Here is a 22,135-nt window from a genome sequence, read left to right on the forward strand (position 1 = left end):
ATGATGGTATATCAAGCTTAATGTCCAAGTTTGCAGATGATACAAAGGTTGGCAGGGTTGTTAAGGACACTACTGATTCTCTGCTGCTGCAACAGGATCTGGAAAGGTTGAGCAGATGGGCTGAGAGGTGGCAAATGAAGTTTAACTTTGACAAATATAAAGTACTACAATGGGAAACAGCAACCCCAGAGCAACGTATAAACTCTGTGGTACTACACTGACAGTGGTACAGAATGAAAATTACCTGGGGGTAATTGTGCAGGCAGATATGAAGTTCTCTGAGCAGTGCAGATGGGCTGCAAGAGTAGCTCATGGTGTCTTGTCAATGATATACAGGAATTTTTCTAGCAGGGACAAGGAGGTGATTATTCCCTTGTATAAGGCAATGGTCGGGCCACACCTTGAGTAGTGTGTATACAGGTCTGGAGGCCTAATTTCAAGAAGAATGTAGAGCTGCTGGAACGAGTACAGAGAAGGGCAACAAGATTAGTGAATGGAAGAAAGGGTTGCTTTTACAAAGAAAGGCTTAAGTTTTGCAAATTACAGTGTCTTGAGACTAGGCACCAGCGAGGTGATCTGACAGAGGTGTATAAAGCCTTGAATGGTTTGAGCATGCTCAAAGCTGCTGATGGGATTCTTCCTCTTGCTCAGAATAATCACCTGAGAGGGCATAAATTCTAATTGAGGAAAGACAGATGTAGGATAGATATGCGGAAATTTGCCTTTAGCCAGCGGGTAGTTGGTTGGTGGAACAGTCTTCCATCCCTTGTTGTGGAAGTTGATAGCCTAAATAAATTTAAGACTCAGTTGGACACGTATTTCGAACGAACGGAGGGGTGAAGTGGAAGTTTTTTTTTTTTTTTGGCTGATGCTGCATAAGCTTACTTTCTTGCATCATATGCCTCTACTAATGCTAAAGCCATCTGAAATTGACTGTGTCAGTTATCAACTTTCAAATAGAAAGAATGTGTCCAGAGCTTACTGGTTGCTAAGTATGAAATGCAAGAAGCGATTAATGTCATAAATTTTTAATGTAATATTCACTAATTGTATTTTAACCAATCAATTATATCATGATATTCAATGAAAGGAAATCATAGTAAAAACAGTGCTGGTATGGTGCAGAAATTTAGTGACACCCTTTGGGTTACGACGTAACACCCGAGAATATCATGACACCCGCTTTGGATAGCCCTGCTCTAAACCTTATTCCCTAAATTTTGGTTATCTTCATGTTCACTATTTCATTTTTATCGTAGTTGGCACCTTGAAATGTATGAAAATTGGAATGAGAGATTGTTGCATGTAATATTTACTGATATTTTTTTAGCACATTATTCAGTTATTATTTCTGCTTTGTTAAAAGCATGTTGCAGTGTATTTCTGTTAGTGTCATTTCTACTTATAAATGGTGAATTAGTTTTCTAGTAGGTCTGAATTCCTAATTAGTACTGTAAATATGAGTATTCCATAAGCTGGTTTATCTGCTTTTTTATTTTTGCTTATTTTGTTGCCTGTTTTTAATTTTGAATTGCTATTTTATGAATTTCCTTCTCCTGCCTATTTTAATTAGCAGAAAGCTGTGATGAATTTGCTACTTCATCATGATTTTCTGCAGTGATGAGGTAGATTCTGTTAGACTGGTATTATTTTTTCCAATTTCAAATTTGTTAATTCAGAAAAATTCAAGTATGTTAAATTTTATCTTCTCTGATAACTTGCACGTTCTTATTAATTCAATTTTATATTTATTCGTATTAGTATTAGCAGTAGTTGCAAATGATGAAGAAAGCAAGATTATGGAGCATCTGCGAAAAAAAAAAAAAAAAAACCACTTCCGATGTCACCTGTCTATCTGCTCCGTTAGTTTGTGTAGTTCTTCTTTGAATTTATTCACACTGCCCACTTCTGTAAACACAGATGAAAGTTTGTTCCACCCATCAACTACCTGCTGGCTGAAGGCAAACTTCCACACATTTATCCTGTAACCATTCTTTCTCAATTTGAATCTATGCCCACCTCGTGTATGGAGTCTGAACAAGTGGAGAATCCCCTCAGCATTGAGCTTGCTTAATCCATTCAGATTCTTAAATACCTCAATTATATACCTCGCGTGCCTAATTTCTTGATACTGCAATTTGCAGAACTGAAGCCTTTCTTGATAAGAGCACTGCTTTTGTTCTCCTCCCCAATCTTGTTGCTTTTTTTCTGCACCTGTTTCAGCTGATCCACATCCTTCATAATATGAGGCCTCCAGACTTGTATGCAGTAGTCAGGATGCAGCTTAACCATTGCTTTATACAATGGGATAATCATCTCCTTATCCCTGCTGGAAAAAAATTTGCCTGTATATCATTGACAAAACCCCATGATCTGTCCTGGCAGCCTGTCTACACTGCTCAGAGCTTCATATCTGATTGCACAATTATCCCTATGTTATTTTTTATTTTCCACTACCCTAATTGTACTACTACAAAGTTGGTGGTATGTTACTTTAGGGTTACCGCTATCCATATGTGGTTCCTTGCATTTTTCAAGGTTAAACTTCAGTTGCCATTTCTCAGCCCATCTGTCAAATTTTTCTAGATCCTTTTGTAGTAGCATACTGTTATTATCAACCTCCCAATATTTCTATCATTTTCAACCTTGACATTAAGCCTGATATAACTTCATTAATATCATTAATAAATTTAGAAAATAGCAATGGGCCCAATACAGAACCATGATTTAGTCCATGAAGAGCAATATCCATTGATAACCATCCTGTTGATAAAGGAGGCGTCGGAGATCTGCCTCCTTTATGAACACTGTTGATAAAGGAGTTGGATGCCTCTGTAAGCTTTGGTGTTTTATCACTTTTTATCTAGTGATCTACATTGTTTTATTTTATTGTATCAGTTTTATCCAACTTAATTATACTATTAATTTTACTTATTTTATCGTATTATTATTATTATTAACAATTTTAATTTATTCTATTTTAATAAAAGTTTATAATGTTTGGTGTAGTATTATTGCAGTCATTATGAACATATCCATGGTCATTTGCATGGAGTTCTAAAATTGGCTCATCCTTATCTAAAAGCTCATCTACGTCCATACTATTGGTGGGAGATTCCATCTTTTTGAGCCTGTGTCAGATTTTAATCAATCTTTGTCAATGGGACTGATGGAGTATTACTAGGGATGCTGATTGTGATATTTGTAGCTTCGCTAGTTTTATTTGGAGGAATATCTTTTTTTTTTTTTTTTTTTTAAGAGGTTGAAAGTGTAGGTTTCACCCAGTTTGCTAGAGTGGTGTTAAGTGGAACTGATACATTCATTTGTGCTGCAATAAAAACAAAGTTTCCAGTGCAAGCTGCATAGGAACGACTTCTAGGCATGCTCAACGTAACTTGCCTACGTGCCTGAGGAAATGTGATTTCATTTTCTTTCCTGTTATCCACAGGAAACCCACAAGTTTTGGAAAAGGCTGGGTGGCTTTCTTTGCAGTTTGGACAAACAGGGATTGTGACAGCAATCTGCTTGAGTATGCTCTTCAGTTCTACAGATGGGAGATATGGTGTCACCTCGACGTGCCTGCTGGGAATGACCATATTTCTAACATTTAAAGCAGTGAATGGGATTCGGAATGTAAGGTCAAATCTGACAGTTTAAATAGTCAGCTTTAATTGAGATTGAGGATGGTAAGTATGGAGTACTGAATGTTGCAATGATGGATCTAGTTGAAGTGAGATTTCTGTCTTTTTCAGTCATGATCCATTTCAAATTTATTACTTTTTGACTGATGAGTTCATGGAGTAGTTCTTCTTCTGAGACTAATTAGGTCCCACTCGCTGATGAAGAACCTGTCGATGAATTTAATGTTTTGTGGGGAGTAATTGATACTGGCAACCCACCAAACGTTGTCATCTTTAACAGCCGTTCAGAATGTTTTCAGAATGTTTACTGTTTCAATCAGGAGGTTTCCGGATTGTGGTCTTTTCACCAATTTTGGTGATCCAGCAATGGATTTCAAATATTTTTGAATCTAGAATGGGGATAACTTGCCCACAGTTTGGGTGGATAGAGAATGTATTATCAGGAAATCTATGTCATCATGACACTGTTTCTCTTTGAAGCCTTTTAGGCTCATTCTAAAAACTTGTTTTTAGAGTGTTTTATTCATCCATACATTGATACATATTTTTCCATCATCCGTATAAACTATTATTATTATTAGAAATTTTTATCACTACTTTAGAAAAATATTTACACTGAAAATGAACCCCTCTTCGGGTGAAACCCCCAGCCATGGCCAGTTTGGCCGTATTGTTAACGGACCCTGATTGAAAAAATTGTTACTTTTTTTCCCTGACAGTAGGGTCTCTCAATAATAAATCATCTTGAACCAGAGCAGTATCCACTTAACTACTCTGTTCTGGGACACAAATTGGGGGTCACAAATTGCATCACTTGGCAGATCACGAGGTACTTGAGTCCCTCGTTTCTCACTCATTTCTTAATTGAGTGAGTCAAATTCTTGTAGCCGTGCACAAGTTTTAATTTTAAATCAGTACACTCCTTACAACAGATACAAAGAAAAGAATCATCGTTTGAGCTTGATTAAGTGAGGAACTCATGACTCACACCAGAAATACCCACAGGCATTTCTGTTTGAGTCATGATATCCTTGGATGATGTATTGAAAGTGAATATTGTAACAACCGTTGTTTAGGTAAAATTCGAACTTAAGAAAGATTATGAAATTTAAATTTACGATATACTACAGTTTAAATTAACAAAGTAGTATAGAAATTAAACTTTTATTAAATATTTTTAGTGAAGTTAAAATTAAGCTAAGAATTGATTAATTAATGTACACAGTGAAATTATATTTCAGGCATATTTGATTATCAGATAATGTACCTCAACTTTACCATGTGATGTTCACATGGTGGATAGCTGTGTGGTGGGAGTTGTGTGATGGTTATTTCTGTGTGGCGGGTGGGGAGTTGTGTGACAGTTATTTCTGTGTGGTGGGTGGAGAGATGTGTGACAGTTATTTTTTTGTGGCGGGTGGGGAGATATGGACTGCAGGGGAATTGTTAACCTGCTGACATGAAATTTGGTACAAAGGTCTCTAAGAATATTCTAAATTTTGAAGTTTTGAAATAGATCAGTGTAACTGTTGCGAATTTATAGCAGTTTCATTTGTAGGGGTAGGGAATGGGGGAGTTACAGATTCAGAATTTTACCTAAAAGATTTTTCAAGGAACAAACAAAATATGCAGTGAAAATTTGTAGTTGATCTGACCTTTGTTGATCAAGTAATGCCTGAACATCTGAAATACTTTCATTTCTATATATAGATTTCTTTAGGGGTGAGGGGGGGGGATGAACAGAATTACAGTTCAGCTTAAAAGCATCACCAGGACCAACAAAAACAAAACATATACTACTGAAAATTTAGCATTGATTCAACTTTTCCTTCTTGAGTAATTCATGATTATCTGAAGGAATTTTGTTGTTATTTGAGGTTGTTTAGTGCAGTGGCCTTCTGTGTCAAATTCTGCCTGCTCATTAATATTTGCAACATTTTTCTTTTGAATAAATTATAACAGTTCAATGGAATCTGACACATTACCAAGTGTATGTGATAGAGTTAATGGTGTTCTGCTAGTTAGGTAGAGACATAAAACTAACTTTTTGAACACTTGACTGCTGAGGACACTAAATGAGGAATTTTTTTTTTTTTATTAGTATCTTTTGACAGAATTTGCATTGAGAAGGGCTTTCTCCCATAAGTAAGAATAGGTGTGTTGGATGGGAATAACCAATGCAGTTTTGCACGGATCATTTTTCCTTGCCTGCACCATCTGAGACTGGGTATTCATAGTTGTCATTCAATTTTTATCTGTAGAAGTTTATTGAGTTGGATTTTTCAAATTTCAGACCATTAATTTCTGCATATTGCTTTTCATTAGGTTTTTATAATCTTTTAGGGCACCTCACAATGATGATGGGAACAGTGTTAGATTGTTTAGTGGATCTGATTCATTTCCCCAGAATATGAATTTGTCCAGTATCCAACAAAATGTGACTGTCTGATTTTGCATTTGTTAGTGGCATAGAAAATATGATAATATAAATGAATATATATAGAGAATTTTTACTTTTACTTTGGCAGGTCACCAGTGGGATTTGCAGTCAGCTCTGTCAGCCTTCTATGTAATGAAAGGCATTCTTCCTGGTTCAGTACCAATAAATGATTTACATGCAGAAAAATGTCATTTGAACCAATCTACAACAGTTTCAAAATCTAATATCATTCTTACAAAAGTTCCCATTCCTAGTATCACAGAGAAAAATTCACATTCCAGACCTATTCTGAAGAAAACTGATGCAATTGAAATAGAAGATGGACCTGGTAAGGGACTTTCATATTATTTTTTTTTTTTTTTTGTTTAAGTGTGAAAGTAATGATAAACAGCTTTATTTACTACAATTTTATTTTATTTTGATTTTTTAGTGAATTTTTAATACTGTAGTATTGTAGTTATCTGAAATTTTGACACAATTTTTTTTTTTTTTTTCTTCACTCAAAGAAATTTAAATATTTCATATTTAAATGGATGAAACAAAGCTGCCACATCCATGCATGCCACTTCTCCAGTAATACTATTCACTCTGATATGATGCATAAAACTTTGCTATTTAAAAAAAAAAGAATCATCATTACATAAATTACTATAAATAAAAGTGTAATGTTGATAGGCAAAAAAAAAAAAAAAAAAAAAAAAAGAAGTAAAAGTAAAGTGCAGCCATTATCAACCCACTGCAGGATGGAAGCCTCCTCAACAATTCATGCTGAGGGAAATGGATCATAATCTGCCACGCTGGTCCAGTGCGGGTTGGCAGATCGACTGTATTCAGCAGTCAGGGGCTAGAACCCCGGTCTACTCAAAGAGCGTGTGCTACTGCACTCCCGCTCCTGACTTAGCTACGGAGGCCAGTGATTGGTGTTTATATAGAAGTGATGGATAATTTACCTGGTTTTACTTTATTTCCACAGATGAATCAGATTCCTTAGTGTTTTTTTATTACACCCTGTTCAGATTGTCATTTGTTATAGCCGTGTAATTTAATTTTCCATAAACTGTATTTTTTTTTTTTCTCCATAAACTTTTTTTTTGTGCAGTTTGAATTCGGTAATAAGTTCTTTGGTCATTTTAATAATAGCAGTGCACAAAACTACAGGGCAAAGCATGAACTGCATGTTTGACATAGGTTGTTTTTGTAAAAATCAGTATGGGTGACATCCACTAATGAGCACCTTTATTGATGTCAGTTTTATCTCCAAATGATTATAGTCTTCGAAATTTTTTTTTCTGGAATACCTTTTATATTGCTGATAGATTACTTTTAAAAATTGATTATCTGAAAAAAAAAATGGAATCTTTGTGAAAGACCCCCAATCGGAATTTTTTTTTGGGAAACTAGGATTCTACTGCAAATTACACTGTGACGTGAGCATGAACACATAAAATTGTGTGTGGTGATGCTGACCTTTTGAATAATAGATAAAATTGTGGTCTAAGCAGTTTAAATTGGGTTGAGAATCCATAGATGAGCCCCCATTTGGGATGACTAATGGAAATGACAATCCAGAAAGGTGTCAAAAATTGAAGACCTGATTATACAGGATAGACATTAAAGTATGTATGATTGTAATATTTCTAAGGGGTTGGTAATGACCATCTGCCATGAACACGTGCCATTGTCAAAGGTCAGTTCTCTCTGGGTGCCAAGAATGCTTGCATCTTTTTGGAAACAATGCTGGGCTCAAATTTCTGAGGAAAATTAACATATCTGATTGATGCAGATCACAGGGGTTTCTTTCAAGAATTGTAACTGGTAATGAAACATGGATTCATCACTAGGATCCAGAAACAAAGCAGAACTCTGGAATGGAAATGCTATGGTTCACCATCACCCAAAAAATTTGGAACTCGTTTATTTTCTGGGTAGATCGTGGTTACCATTGGGATGTGGAATGAATTCCGTTGATAGACTACATCATGCCACATAAGAAAACAAATCACTGGAGATGCCGGTGCTATTTTTATCAAAAATGAACCATAAAGGAACAGAGTAGAGGGAAATTGACATGAGACATCTTGCTTCTTCACGACAACGTGCCTGTACCTAAGTCCCATAAAGCAGTGCTACTCAAAGTGTGATCCGCTGACAGGTGCCAGTCCGTGACTAATTCAAAATTGGTCGCAGATGTTACCGGTCCCTTGTGATTCATCCATTACCAGTCTGCGAGATTTGTATTTTTCAAAAGTACCAATCTGCAATGGATTGGAAATAAAAGAAACTGGTCCTTCACCACAGGTAGTTTGAGAAGCACTGCCATAAAGCATTTGCAGCTCTGAGATATTATGGATTCCAGGAGTTAAACAACCACTCCTACAGTCCAGAGTCTGTGATTATTTTCTCTTCAGAAATGTGAAGAATATCTCTGTGGGTATTGATTTTTAAGGGATTACAAATTATGATTATGAATAAATATCCCTCCCCCTAGTGATACGTTGTTCCACATGCACCAGGGGTCCAAGCTCCTGCCAGTGAAACATGCCCCACACCACAACTGCCTTCACTTTTGATACCATGCATGATGAATGAAGAGCCTCATGTTGTTGATGCCAGATCCGTACACAACCATCCACAGTGTGGAGTATATAACGTGACTCATCCAACCAGCACACCTTCTTCCAGTCTTCTAATGTCCAACCTTAACCTGCATGCTCTTTGCACCGGGCGAGTCTTTTACGCCGATGAATCTTGGCTAGGAGAGGATGCGGTAGGGGTCGTCTGCTGATATTGCCCATACATGCAAGTGTGCGACATATGGTCATGCCAGATATTGTTCCGGGTTGACCCATGTTGTATTGGGTAGTCAACTCTTCAACAGTGCTGCACCTGTTCGCATGTATGAGTCATCGGACCTGGCGTTCACCTCTAACAGCAACCTTTTGCTGATCTTTGCAGTTTTACCACCGGGTCGTGTTGTTTGACCATTTTAATGCCAGTCCTGGTACACTTTAACTAAGGCGGCTCTCGAACACCCCACCAGTTCAGCCATTTAGGAAATCGAGGCACCAGCTCGTTGAGCACCCACAATCTGTCCTTTATCAAAGTCCAATAAATTCTTCCTTTTACCTATCACACTAGGAATTTTGCTACCTACTGAACCACTGACACCTTATCTATGCTACGTAGGTCAACTAACTCCGCATTCTTGTACCTCATGTGGTCAGTGGGTCGCATTCAGTTTTCATAGGGGTGGTCATAATTCAGTGATCACTCACTATATAGACAAATATATTGCTATCAGTGCACCAGGTGGAGAAGCTGAACTGTCAGGTACAACCACCATGTAAAAATTGAGTACACGTGCATGATAAAAACAGATTACCTGAAAAATTGCATTTTTACTATGCACGTGTTCTCAATTTTTCCATGACAATTACACCTGACAGCTCAGCTGCTCCACCCAATACAATGACAATAATATATTTGTCTATATCTCATTATGGTTGCCAGTTTTTCTGGTATAACTAGTAGTACCCCAGATCCATAACCCAGTTTAATATTTTTAATTTTATTTTTTAATACCTTTTCTTGTGGGCACCTCTGTAGCCAGGTGGGAAGGAGCAGCAATGGGCAGCACACGCCTCCTGATTAGACCTGGGTTCGAGGCCATCACCACCAAACACGGAGGATGCGGAAAGGTCAGGGAACGACCACCACATATCCCGGAGAAATACGGTCCTAGTTGCTAATGCTCCTAAAAACCAAATAACTAACTAACTAACTAACCTTTTCTTGTTTGCTAACACTTTCAGTAATTTTATTATATCTTATTTTTATCAATATTACACACACACACACACACAGTTTACCAAACTCTAATGAGGAACTAAAGGACTCTGTGTTAACTGAAAGAAAATAGGAAGAGAAATTGGTGAGGATGGACATAAAAAAGGCACTTGGGATAGATGGAATTTATCCAATCATATTAAGGGAGGCAGAAAAGGAGGTAAACCCTTAGCCATAATCATGATGGCATCCTTGGATTCAGGGGAAGTCCCTATGGACTGGAGATGTGTTAATAAATCCCCAATTCATAAAGAGAGATCAAAAGGCAATATGAGTAATGACAGACCTGTCAGCTTAACATCTGTTCCCAGGGGAAAAAAGGAATCTCTGGTTAAAGATTGTAATACAGGACCATTTGGACAGGCATGCAAATAAGACTGCTGTACAAATTGGAGCAATATGGCATAAGTTATTGCTATGTATAAAGGGATGGTTAAGCGGAAGAAGCCAAGGGGGTGGTTATCAATGGGCACTGCTCTTTGTGGACTAACGTTATTAGTAAAGTTCCCCAGGGTTCAGTTCTGAGTCCATTTTTGCTTTCAATATTTATCAATGATATTGATGAAAGTATATATTAGGCTTAATGTCTAAGTTTGCAGTTGATACAAAGGTTGGCAGGGTAGTTAAATGACAGTCATCAGGGTGAGCTACTGCAACAAGATTTAGGAAAATTGGCCGATGGGCTGCGAAAAGGTTTGTTATTTGGTTTTTAGGAGCATTAGCAACCAAGACCATAATGCTCCGGGGATATGCGGCGGTCACCCCCCCCACATCCTCCGCATTTGCACGGGCTCGAATCCTGGTCTAATAAAGAAGCGTGTTCCGCGCACCGCTGCTCCTGCCCACCTGGCTACAGAGGCACCGCTGCGAAAAGGCAGTTGAAGTTTAATATTGACAAATGCAAGGTACTGCACATGGGTAGTAGTAACCCTAGAGTAACTTATCAACTGTGTGGTACTACACTCAGGGTAATAGAGAATGAAAAACGCCTGGGAGTAATTGTGCAGTCAAGCATGAAATTCTCTGAGCAGTACAGACATGCTGCCAGGACAGCTTGTGAGGTTTTGTCAATGATATACAAAAACTCTGCTAGCAGGGATAAGAAGGTGATTATCCCTTTGTACAGGGCTATCGTTGGGCCTCATTTTGAGTGCGTTATACAGGTCTGGAGGCTCACTTTAGGAAAGATGTATCTGATCTGCTGATCAGATGCAGAAAAGGGCAACCAGATTGGTGATGATTACAAAAGGTTCTCTTACCTAGAAAGGCTTCAATTCTACAAATTGCAGCGTCTTGAGACTAGTCGCCTGTGGGAGATCTGACTGAGCCGTTTAAATCCTTGAATGTATTGAGTAAGCTGAACGTTAATGGCATTCTTCCACTTGCTGAGGTTACACACACATGAGGGGGCATAAATTCAAGTTGAGGAAGGATGGTTGCAGAATAGATGTGCAGAAGTTTGCCTTAAGCCAGCAGGTGGTTGATTGTTGAAACAGGTTTCCATCTGTTGTTATGGAAGTGGATGGGTTGAATCAATTCAAGGGAGAACTAGACAAATCCTTGGAGGGTACAGATGGGTGAACTGTTTTTTTTTCTGGCCCTTTTTTTTTTTTTTAATACTATATAAACTTGCTTTCTTGCATCATTTCCCATTGCTGCTGCTACCATACACACACACACACAGGGTATCATAACATATGGGAGGAGTAGCAGTCATAGTGAACTAGTCAGAGTCTAGTTCCCTTTAGACCTGTCCCTATGCAAACATCTTTAGAAGCGTCTTGACTCTAGAGGACAGATAATAGAAAATTTTTTAGATAAACATAATCTAACTATTCTAAATACTGATGGTCACACGTATGTACATTCGTCATCTGGCTCAAGTTCGGCTATTGATCTTTCAATATGCTCTCCAGTGATATTTCCTATTATAGACCGGACTGTTACTGATAACCCTCGTGGTAGCAATCACTTTCCTATTATCTGTACTTTTAGTTCAAGTTCTCCTCCCCAGGGCGACATTAGGACATCCTGGAAATTTGACAAGGCTAACTGGAATAAATACCAGGAAAAAAACTAAAATAGATACTTCTATCATTGCAACCCTCACAATTGACTCTGCAGTCAGCTACATTACACAAAAAATAATGAAAGCACCCGAGTCTGCTGTTCCGAAATCATCATCATCCAAAATCTTGCTTCATCCAAAAATGTGGTGGAATGAAGCAACAATGCTAAAAAAGAAAGGAATAAATACTGGAATCTGTTTCGAAAACATCCAACCACAGCCAGCCTCCTACAGTTTAAGAGAGCCAGAGTTAAAACTTGCCATATAAAACGAGAGAGAGAGAGTAAAAAAGAAGCATGGCCACATTATGCTTCCACCATAAACAGATCCACAGATACTTTTATAATCTGGAAAAAAATCAAACGAATTAATGGTAAATACTCGCAAACAACTTCTCCTATTCTACTTGTAAAAGGGAAGGAAATTTCTAAACTTGCAGAAATTGCCAGTGCCTTAGGTACTTTGTTCGAAACACTCTCAGCTGTTGCCACATATGAACCAACATTTCAGTTGTTAAAATCAAAGACAGAAAAATACAAACTGAATTTTAATACTGCCATCTCACATTCACATAATCTACCTCTGACCATGATTGAATTGGCCAATATGCTTGCACGAGTGAAGAACAGTGCTCCAGGTAATTCCTGGTGTAATAAATTCCTGATGGAATTTATTACACCATGATCTATCATTTAAATGAGGATTCGTTAACTGCCGTCTTACAACTGTATAACAGAATTTTCTTAGAGAAGTATTACTCTGCTACTGGTGCCATTCTTATATGCTAGCCTTTCCGAAACCAGGAAAAGATTACGCAGATCCCAGAAATTACCATGCTATCTCTCTAACCAGTTGTCTGGAAATAACATTGGAAAAAATAGTTAACGTTAGACTGACATTGTTTCTAGAGACACAAGTCCAAGCCAGCATGGTTTCTCCAGAGAAGGTCTATGCTTGATCTCATTATCAAAGCAGAAATGAATATCTGGAACGCTTTATTCAGAAATGAGCACCTAGTCATGATATCCATTGACACCAAGAAAGCCTTTGATAAAACTTGTCGATATGGGATTCTTCAGGACTTACATAAATCTGGACTTCAGGGTCATCTGCCGAAATTCATTAAGAACTTTCTAGGCAATAGATCATTTCAGGTCCGATTCCATTCTTCATTATCTCGAGCATATGTACAAGAATTGGGAGTTCCCCAAGTGCTCAGTGTTGAGTGCTACACTCTTTGCCATTAGGATTGATGCTATAACCAAGTGTATACCTGATACAGTTGAAGCATACCTGTACATTGACACTCTTGCCATCTCATGTCATTCTCAAAATATGCGACTACAAGGCACCAATAACAAAATAGTCTCTTGGGCCAAAAACAATGGATATCGACTTTCTAAACCAAAAGCAACTGCCGTATACTTCTGTCGCAAATGTTCTTTGCATCCTGATCCAGACCGTCAGTTATATTCTCATTGTGTTACTTACTAGCATAGTATTAGATTCCTTGGTGTAATACTTGATAAAAAATTAAACTTCCTGGAACATATACAGCAGGCCCTCGTTTATAATGCTGTCACAAATCACTATAACGCTCTTTTACAGATTGCATTTTTGGCATGTTTAAAGAAATCGTTTCATTTGGTGGAGTCGATAGCTTGAAAATGAATTGCAAAACAGCATTAAAACGTTTCCCACGCCGACTTGAGAAATTTTTCCATGCTCAGTGAAATTTTCTCGCACACTAATTTAATTGCAGTACAGTGACTTGTTACGTTGTCCCAAGATCAACATTTTAAAAAATGATCAAGTATATTATTGCTTGTAATATTTGTGTTATATGCATTTATCCACAGTCTAGTCATCACTCAGTACAGTATTAGGCATTGTGCGTAATGGACACTTGACTCGAACATTGAATCATAATTAATGCAACCAATGCAATTACATTTTCGAAGAGTTAATAATGGCGGATAAGAATGGAAAGGCAACATCTGGACACAGTACGAAGACTACAAATGTAAGAAAAAGACTGAATTTGAAAATTAAATTAGACGTTTCAAAGCGAATCCATTCCGGTCAACGACAAGGGTATGTGTGCCATAATTTAGGACTTGCAAGTTTAACTGTAAGAACAATTATAAAAAATAAAGAATTAATTTTATCAGCGGGAAGGACAGCTGTTCCACTGCAAGCAACTTGGGCTAGGCCGGCTATTAAGATTGAAATGAGGAGACTTTAACTAATTTTATTGAAGATAATATCCAATGCAGAATTCAGTTAAGTTAAATATTATAAAAAAAAAAAAAAAAATGTGGAACCATTTAAAACTAGTAAGGGCTGGTTGAATAGATTTAAAATCCAGGGAGAAGCCGCAAGTGCAACTCAAGAAGCTGAAACTTTCAAAAAGAACTTGTTAAAATTATTGAAGAGGAGTATTATGTTACAATTCTCGACAAGTTTCTAACATAGATGAAGCAGGAGTTTTTTGGAAACGAATTCCTAAAGGAAGTTTCGGAGGTGTCTCCGTAGCTAGGTGAGAAGGAGCAGCAGTGTGTAGCACACGCTTCTTGATTAGACCGGGGTTCGAGCCCGTCACCACCAAATACGGAGGATGTGGGAAGGTCAGGGAATGACCACCGCATATCCCGGAGCAATATGGCCCTAGTTGCTAATGCTCCTAAAAATCAAATAACAACAACAAAGGAAGTTTCATATCGAAAGAAGTAAAAAAAACATGCCAGGTTTCAAAGCGGCGAAGGATCGGTTGACTTTATTGTTGGGTGGTAACGCTGCGGGGGATTTAAAATTAAAACTCTTTTTATTTTACTAGGACGAGGGCCAAACTACAACCCAAAATCGACAAATTTTTCATGATTAAATTCATCAATTAAATTAAATCAATTAAAATCAATTTAGATCAATTAAATTCATGATTTTAATTGGAATTTTAAGTTTAATTTTATAGTTACCACAAGTAGTTACCATATAATTATATACGTATGTAGATGCAGAATATTTTATATGTACAAATATTTGAATATTAAATATTTTGACCGACATTTGTGCATCTTTTGGGATGCACAAATGTCAGTTTATTTTTATTGATTAGTAAATATCCTAATCAAATATCATAATAGGAAATTAGGAAATATCCTATGGCACTGACCACAGCTCACAAATACATATGTTACCTAATGGGAATGCGGCGCTCGCTTAGTGCGGATTCACTTAGCATTCTGTTTTTCCAGAACGAATTATCAGCGTTAAGCTGGGGTGACCTGTAAACATATTCATACAAGTTGTCTTAGAAAACTAAATCTTCTCAGAGTAATTTCTTCTATGTCATGGGGTGCTGATTGTTATGTGTTGCTACACCTATACCGCTCACTGATTATATACCGGTTAGACTATGGGTCTCCTGCATATGACTCAGCCAGACTGAGTGCACTGAAATGGCTCAGTCCCATACACCATGGTGCACTACGAGTTGCACTGGGAGCTTTTCACACATCACCAATTCTATGAACCTCCACTACACATTCGGCGATAAGTTCTACTAAATCATGCAGCCAAAATTAGCAGTCTCTCCCACATCATCCCATATGGCAATATCTCTTCATGCCAAAATGGAGAGACCTCTATGAATGTAAACCACAGCTCAACAAACCATCTGCCCTTAGGCTTCAAGCTCTAATGACAAACTGGGACCTGAATTTCACTTAACACTTCACGATACTAGCATGGAAACCCAACAACGGCAAATGCCTCTGTTACATATTGATAGACATTTTCAACAATGGGGAAAGAATAACCTTCCAGATATCAACATTAGGCAAATACATATGGCTCGCTCCACTGAGTTTAGAAGTTTCTTTCAAATATACACAGATGAATCCAAGACTGGTAGTAAAGCTGCTATCTACCAAATGCCACTATCTCCAGACAGCAGAATGCAGTACTTACACCTCAGAGTTATATGGTTTTCTACTAGCCCTAGAGAATATAAAAGAAGCTTTATATGCTCAATCCATCATATATATGGACTCGGTTAAGTGCTGTTAATGCTCTACGGTGTGAATCCTTCCCTAGTCATCCTCTGATACATAAAATTTGCAACTGTTATTAGAACTTCATGGAAAACTCATAATATTTTGTTGGATCCCTGGACACGTTGGAATCCTGGGAAATGAGCAGGCAGATTTAGCTGCTAAATTGCTACAAATTTGATGCCATCTAATTTCAGGACTCCTTATACTGATCATAAATTGTGCCTCCGTAGCTAGATGGGCAGGAGAACCAGTGCGTAGCACATGCTTCTTGATTAGACCGGGGTTCGAGCCCGTGACCACCAAATACGGAGGATGCGGAAAGGTTAGGGAATGACCACCGCATATCCCCCACGGAGCAGTATGACCTTAGTTGCTAATGCTCCTAAAAACTGATCATAATTCCATTATCAAACAGACATATAAAGAACAGCAGACATGCATGTGGAGAGATCAAACAAATAATAAACTATAATCTCAGACTGGATTCATCCAGTCAGATGATGATAGATAAAAATTCATCTCAGACTGGATTGCCAAACAGTGGCAATCCAGTCTGAGATGAAACAGAAAGGAAGAAACCAAACTAGCCAGATTATGCATCGGTCATACATTCCTAACTCACTGCTACCTACTAACCAACGATGACCCTCCACAATGCAGTAACTGCTTATGCTCATTAGCAGTAAAACATATAATCATAGAATGCCTGCTATATATAAAAAAAGAACAGAAAATTGCTTTCTCCTCTCATTGTTACAGTGTGTTCTAGGAGATCACGAAGACATGGATGAAATTTTTCTCTTTCTCAAATTGATAAATAAATATCACATTATCACACATCACATAAGACAAAGGAAGAAGATATTAGACAGTAATTAGTGCATTATAGTCTAAGTTACTGATGCACCAACAAATCTAATGACAACAGCGTCATTGATTTCAGCTAACTCTTGCATACCATGAAATTGTTTTGTCATTAAATTACTTTGTTTTGTCACAAATTAATATATGTTGTTTTTGTGTTTGCTGATCTCCTTTGTTAAATCTGTGTCATCTTCACTTTCTAAAAAACTAATTATCATATCAAAAAGTTTACAAATCTTGTTAGACAGTTTCCTTTAGAAAGCCATCTGACTTCTGTATATAAAAGAAGCCTCGCATACTGTTCTTCATTATCAACACAAAATTTTCTGAAAAGGCAATCATATTTGCTGTATGACTTTATTATATTGATAGTTTTAATAACTATACTGTGAGATTGATAAAAAACTGGATAAAACACGTCTTGAGTCAAATGGGCTTTCAGTAAAACCATAAGATAGATATTCGTCCAGATACTGTTGACACTTTTTCCTTTCAGCACTTGACATGATTGATGATGGGCTGAATAACTACAAAGAATTAAATAATAAAATATAAACTATTTTTATTTTACTCTCATAGCTAAGGTCATTCACAAAAGCACTGTAGTTCAAAAATAAACAACTTCCAAGAGGAAATAATAAATCAATACTAGTTGTTGCTTAGAAAGTAGAAACAATAGACTGAAACATTTCCCCATCCCCTCCATGCCTCATATAGTGACCAATGAAACAAAAGAATAAATAAACTACACCCACCCCGCCGCTAAGGTCACTGTCAGAAAGTTGCAAATGCCAAGGAGATTGTGGAGATGTTATCTCTGAAAGCACTTAGGCATTTAATGCCTATGAAAAGCAAAAGTGGTTGAATTAAATCATGTTCACTATCTTCCTTTTATCAAAATTTCTCACTCCACTCACTCCTAATATAATATACCTATATGTTAAAAATAAGTTGTCTCAGGGAAAAGAAAACCCAGTGAGAGAAATTAAATATTAAGGAATAAGATGCCATCAGGTAGGGTTGAACATTGGGGGGGGATCACAAACCATTGTAATATCCATGATTTTTTTGCCCCCAAAAACCAATTTTTACTTGCATTGAGAATGGCAGAATTAGAACATGTGGGTTTTAGTCAACAAACACAGTCATGAAATACAGAGATTGTGTCTGTTGAATATACCACTAACATTGAACATAGCTTCGTCTGAAAAGCAGGCACACTGCAAGAATTCATAGTTCTCGTCAGTGAAGTTCAAAATGTCATTAGCAAATTTGCATGTTTTGCGCAGTCATTAGTTCTTCATAATTTGTACCTTGTAGGCATGTAATTTTAAATGATTGTGTAACACCTTGTGAACCATTACCTTTGGTAACTGTAATTCGCTTGAAGCTTGTCTCACTGATTTCATTGCTGACCATGCAAAAGCAGTTTGAATGTTTACCGCCATCTCATTGTAAAAAACATGGATGAAAACATTTTTTCATTCATGCTTATGTATAGCATCAGCCAAAAAAAAAAAAAAACTCCATTTCATATCCATTTGCTCTAAAAGTTTGTCCAGTTCTTCCTTGGATTTGTTTAGGCTATCAACTTGCAAAACAATGGATGGAAATTTGTTCCGGCAATCAACCACCAGCCAGCTAAAGGCAAATTTCCACAAATCTGTCTTCAATTTGAATTTATGTCCTATTGTAACAACTGTCTTTCCTCAATTTGAAGTTATGTCCCCTCAGGCAATTAATCTGGGCAAGAGGAAGAATCTCATCAGCATTAAGCTTGCTCAAACCATTCAAGGCCTTATACACCTCAATCAGGATCCAGGTGCCTAGTCTCCAGACAATGTAATTTGCAAAATTTACGCCTTTCTTCATAAGAGCAACCCTTTATTCCATTCATTGATCATGCTGCCCTTCTCAGTACTCGTACCAGCAGCTCCACATCCTTCATAAAATAGGCCTCCAGACCTGTATACAGTACTCAAGGTGTAGCCTGACCAGTAGGGATTTGCTAGTAGTAGGCATTTGCTAGTAGGGAAAAGGAGATGATTATCCCCTTATACAAGGGAATAATCACCTCCTTTTCCCTACTAGCAAATTTGCTGTATATCATTGACAAAACCCCATGACCTACTCTGGCAGCTTGTCTACACTGTGCAGAAAACTTCATATCTGACTGCACATTTACCCCCAGGTCTTTCTCCGTTACCCTGAGTGTCCACTATGCAAATACAGTTGTCTCTCTGTATAAGGCAACGGTCAGGCCTTATATGAGGCCTCCAGACCAGTACTGCGTACAGGTCTGGAGGCCTCATTTTAGGAAGGATGTAGATTTGATTGAGCGTGTACAGAGAAGGACAAGATTGGTGAGGTGAATGAAGGGATCCTCTTACCAAGAGAGGCTTAAGTTCTGCAAATTGCAGCAGCTGGAGACTAGGGACCTGCGAGGCGATCTGATTGAGGTGTATAAGGCCGTGAATGGGTTGAGCACGCTAAATTCTGATGGGATTCTTCCACTTGTTCAGATTATAAACCTAAGAGGGGCGTAAATTCAAATTGAGGAAAGACAGATGTAGAATAGATGTGCGGAAATTTGCCTTTAGCCAGCGGGTGGTTAATTTCTGGGACAAACTTCCATCTGTTGTTGTGGAAGTTGATAGGTTAAATAAATTTAAGGAGGAACTGGACAAACATTTAGAGGGAATTGTTTTGTAATTCTTTTTTTTTTTTTTTTCTGGCTAATGCTGCATAATCTCATACACTTGCTTTCTTGCATTGCATGCCACTACTACTACTACTGGGCACCTCCGTAGCCAGGTGGGCAGGAGCAGCAGTGCGTAGCACACGCTTCTTGATTAGACCGGGGTTCGAGCTCGTGCCCACCAAATACAGAGGATGCGGAAAGGTCAGTGAATGACCACCGCATATCCCCGGAGCAATATGGCCTTAGTTGCTAATGCTCCTAAAATCCAAATAACAAACAAACTACTACTACTACATTACTCTGGAGTTACTGCTACCCATATGCAGTACTTTACATTTGACAGTGTTAAACTTCAGTTGCCACTACTCGGCTCAACTGCTCAACTTTTCTAGATCCTTTTGCAGTAGTGTACTGTCATTAGCGTCATTAACAACCCCACCCACCTTCGTATCGTCTGCAAACTTAGATATTAAGCCTGATATACCTTCGTCAATATCATTAATAAATACAGAAAACAACAGTGGACCAAACACTGAATCCTGGGGGACTCCGCCAATTAATAGTCCATGAAGAGCAGTGTCCCTTGATTAGTACTCTCTGCCTTCTCCCACTCAACCATCCCTTTATCCATAGCAGCAATTTGCCCTTAATGCCATACAACTCCAATATGTACAGTAGTCTTCCATGTGCAACAGTATCAAAAGCTTTCCTAAGATCCAAGTATGGGCCTCCGTAGCCAAGTGGTCAGTAGCACACGCTCCTTGAGTAGACTGGGGTTCAAGCCCCTGCTAAATACGGTCGATCTGCCAACCCACACTGGACCAGCGTTGCAGATTATGGTCCATTTCCCTCAACATGAATTGTTGAGGGGGCTTCCATCCTGCAGTGGGTTGATAATGGCTGCAGTTTACCTTTTTTTTTTTTTTTTTTTTACACTTTGTAACCACATCATAGAATCCAGTCAAAATTGTTATATAAGGCTTCCCCTTAACACACACACACACACGCGCGCGCACTGTGTCTGCAATATAACTGAAGTATATGCCTGACTAAGGCATGTCGAGTATGTACAAGAAATAAAACACACTGCGAAACATGCTATTATCGTACAGTGTGCCAAGAGAAGCCAGCTCTTTGTGTAGAAGAGTGTTTCAAGAAATATCACAAATAAACAATATTATTTTTGTGAGTTTTATTAATAGAGGAACTCCCTGACTTATGTAATACTCGACTTACGGAAATTCGACTTTATGTAAGTTTTCGCCGGCTGGTGCAAACTTAAAAATGTGGAAACGTGTTTTGCCTCCTGTAGGAATAAATGGAGGTATCATGAAAATATCATAATGTGAACCCAATAACACTTTTTTTTTTTTTGTAATTCATTCCAAGTCCTTGGAAGTTAAATTTCTCTGTATTATTAAGCTATTTATCTCTCTAAAAGATCATATTTATAATGGAAATTGCACTACCCTTTCATCGTTATCATATGTTCCCGTTATAAGAATCAATTTTGAACACTTTGTGATATTTTTCTAAAGCACGTTTTTGGAGGTCATGACCATAAAACGATAAAAACATTTGCACTTCCGGTTTATTGGGCTTTTCTGTTAGTGTATCTTATTATAAACGGGTAGTAAACTCGATCTTATAGCATTTGCGATAATCCCGATTACTGGAATTCTGTGGGTTTTTTATGTTACGGTATTATGGTGAAATGTGTTCCCTTCACCAAAGTCTTCAATCCTATAAAAAACAAATTTACAGAAACTTTTCTTCGTTCCTATTTACTAATTTACTATATTTGCTATTTACTATATATATATATATATATATATATATATACACACATATATATACGTATATTTATATATATTTACTATAAATTATTAATATAAAAAAACAAACTTTCAGAAACTCCTCTTCATTCCTATTTACGTGTTACAATGATGAAGGGAAAGTGACCAACGAAAAGTGCAAGTGGTGGTAGTGCCAGGAAACGAAACAAAATTGATTTAAAAATGAAAATGATTAAGAAACATGAAGCAGGACAAAGTTCGTCATCTATTGCAAGGGAATTAGGTCTCACTGCTTCAACAGTGAATACAATTTTAAAGGATATCGTGCATATAAAAGACCATGTCAAAGGATCAACATGATCACAAAACAGCATTCAGGTGATATATCGAAGATGGAACAGCTGTTAATCATATGGATGGAAAATCAGATTCAGAAGCGAGTGCCCCTGAGTCTAATGACCATTCAAGCAAAAGCAACAAGTATTTATAAAGATATTAAGGATAAGTATGGCGAACCCCAACTCAAGTTCGTGGCAAGCATCGGGTTGTTTTATAGATTCAAGCATTGTGCTGGTTTCCACAACATTAAAGTATGCAGTGAAGCTGTCAGTGCCGATTCTGCAGCTGCAGAGAAATTTTGCGATGTGTTGGAAAAAATGATTGATAATGGTGGCTCTTCAACGCAGCAAATTTTTAATATACATTCCCAAAGAGGAAAATACAA

General features: G+C 37.6%; 1 protein-coding gene across 1 annotated transcript in view; it reads left to right on the forward strand.

The window, feature by feature from the left end:
- LOC150089260 (OTU domain-containing protein 7B-like) overlaps window positions 1-22,135 on the forward strand; it is a 151,220-nt gene that overhangs the window by 51,418 nt on the left and 77,667 nt on the right. Inside the window, exon 4 of the mRNA XM_090389924.1 lies at window positions 6,170-6,409. Coding sequence (XP_090246050.1) covers window positions 6,170-6,409 — 240 coding nt within the window. The remainder of the gene's footprint in view (window positions 1-6,169; window positions 6,410-22,135) is intronic.

This window comes from Mastigoproctus giganteus, chromosome 2 (genome assembly GCF_048544385.1).
Source record: "Mastigoproctus giganteus isolate SK-2022 chromosome 2, ASM4854438v1, whole genome shotgun sequence".
NCBI lineage: Eukaryota > Metazoa > Arthropoda > Arachnida > Uropygi > Thelyphonidae > Mastigoproctus > Mastigoproctus giganteus.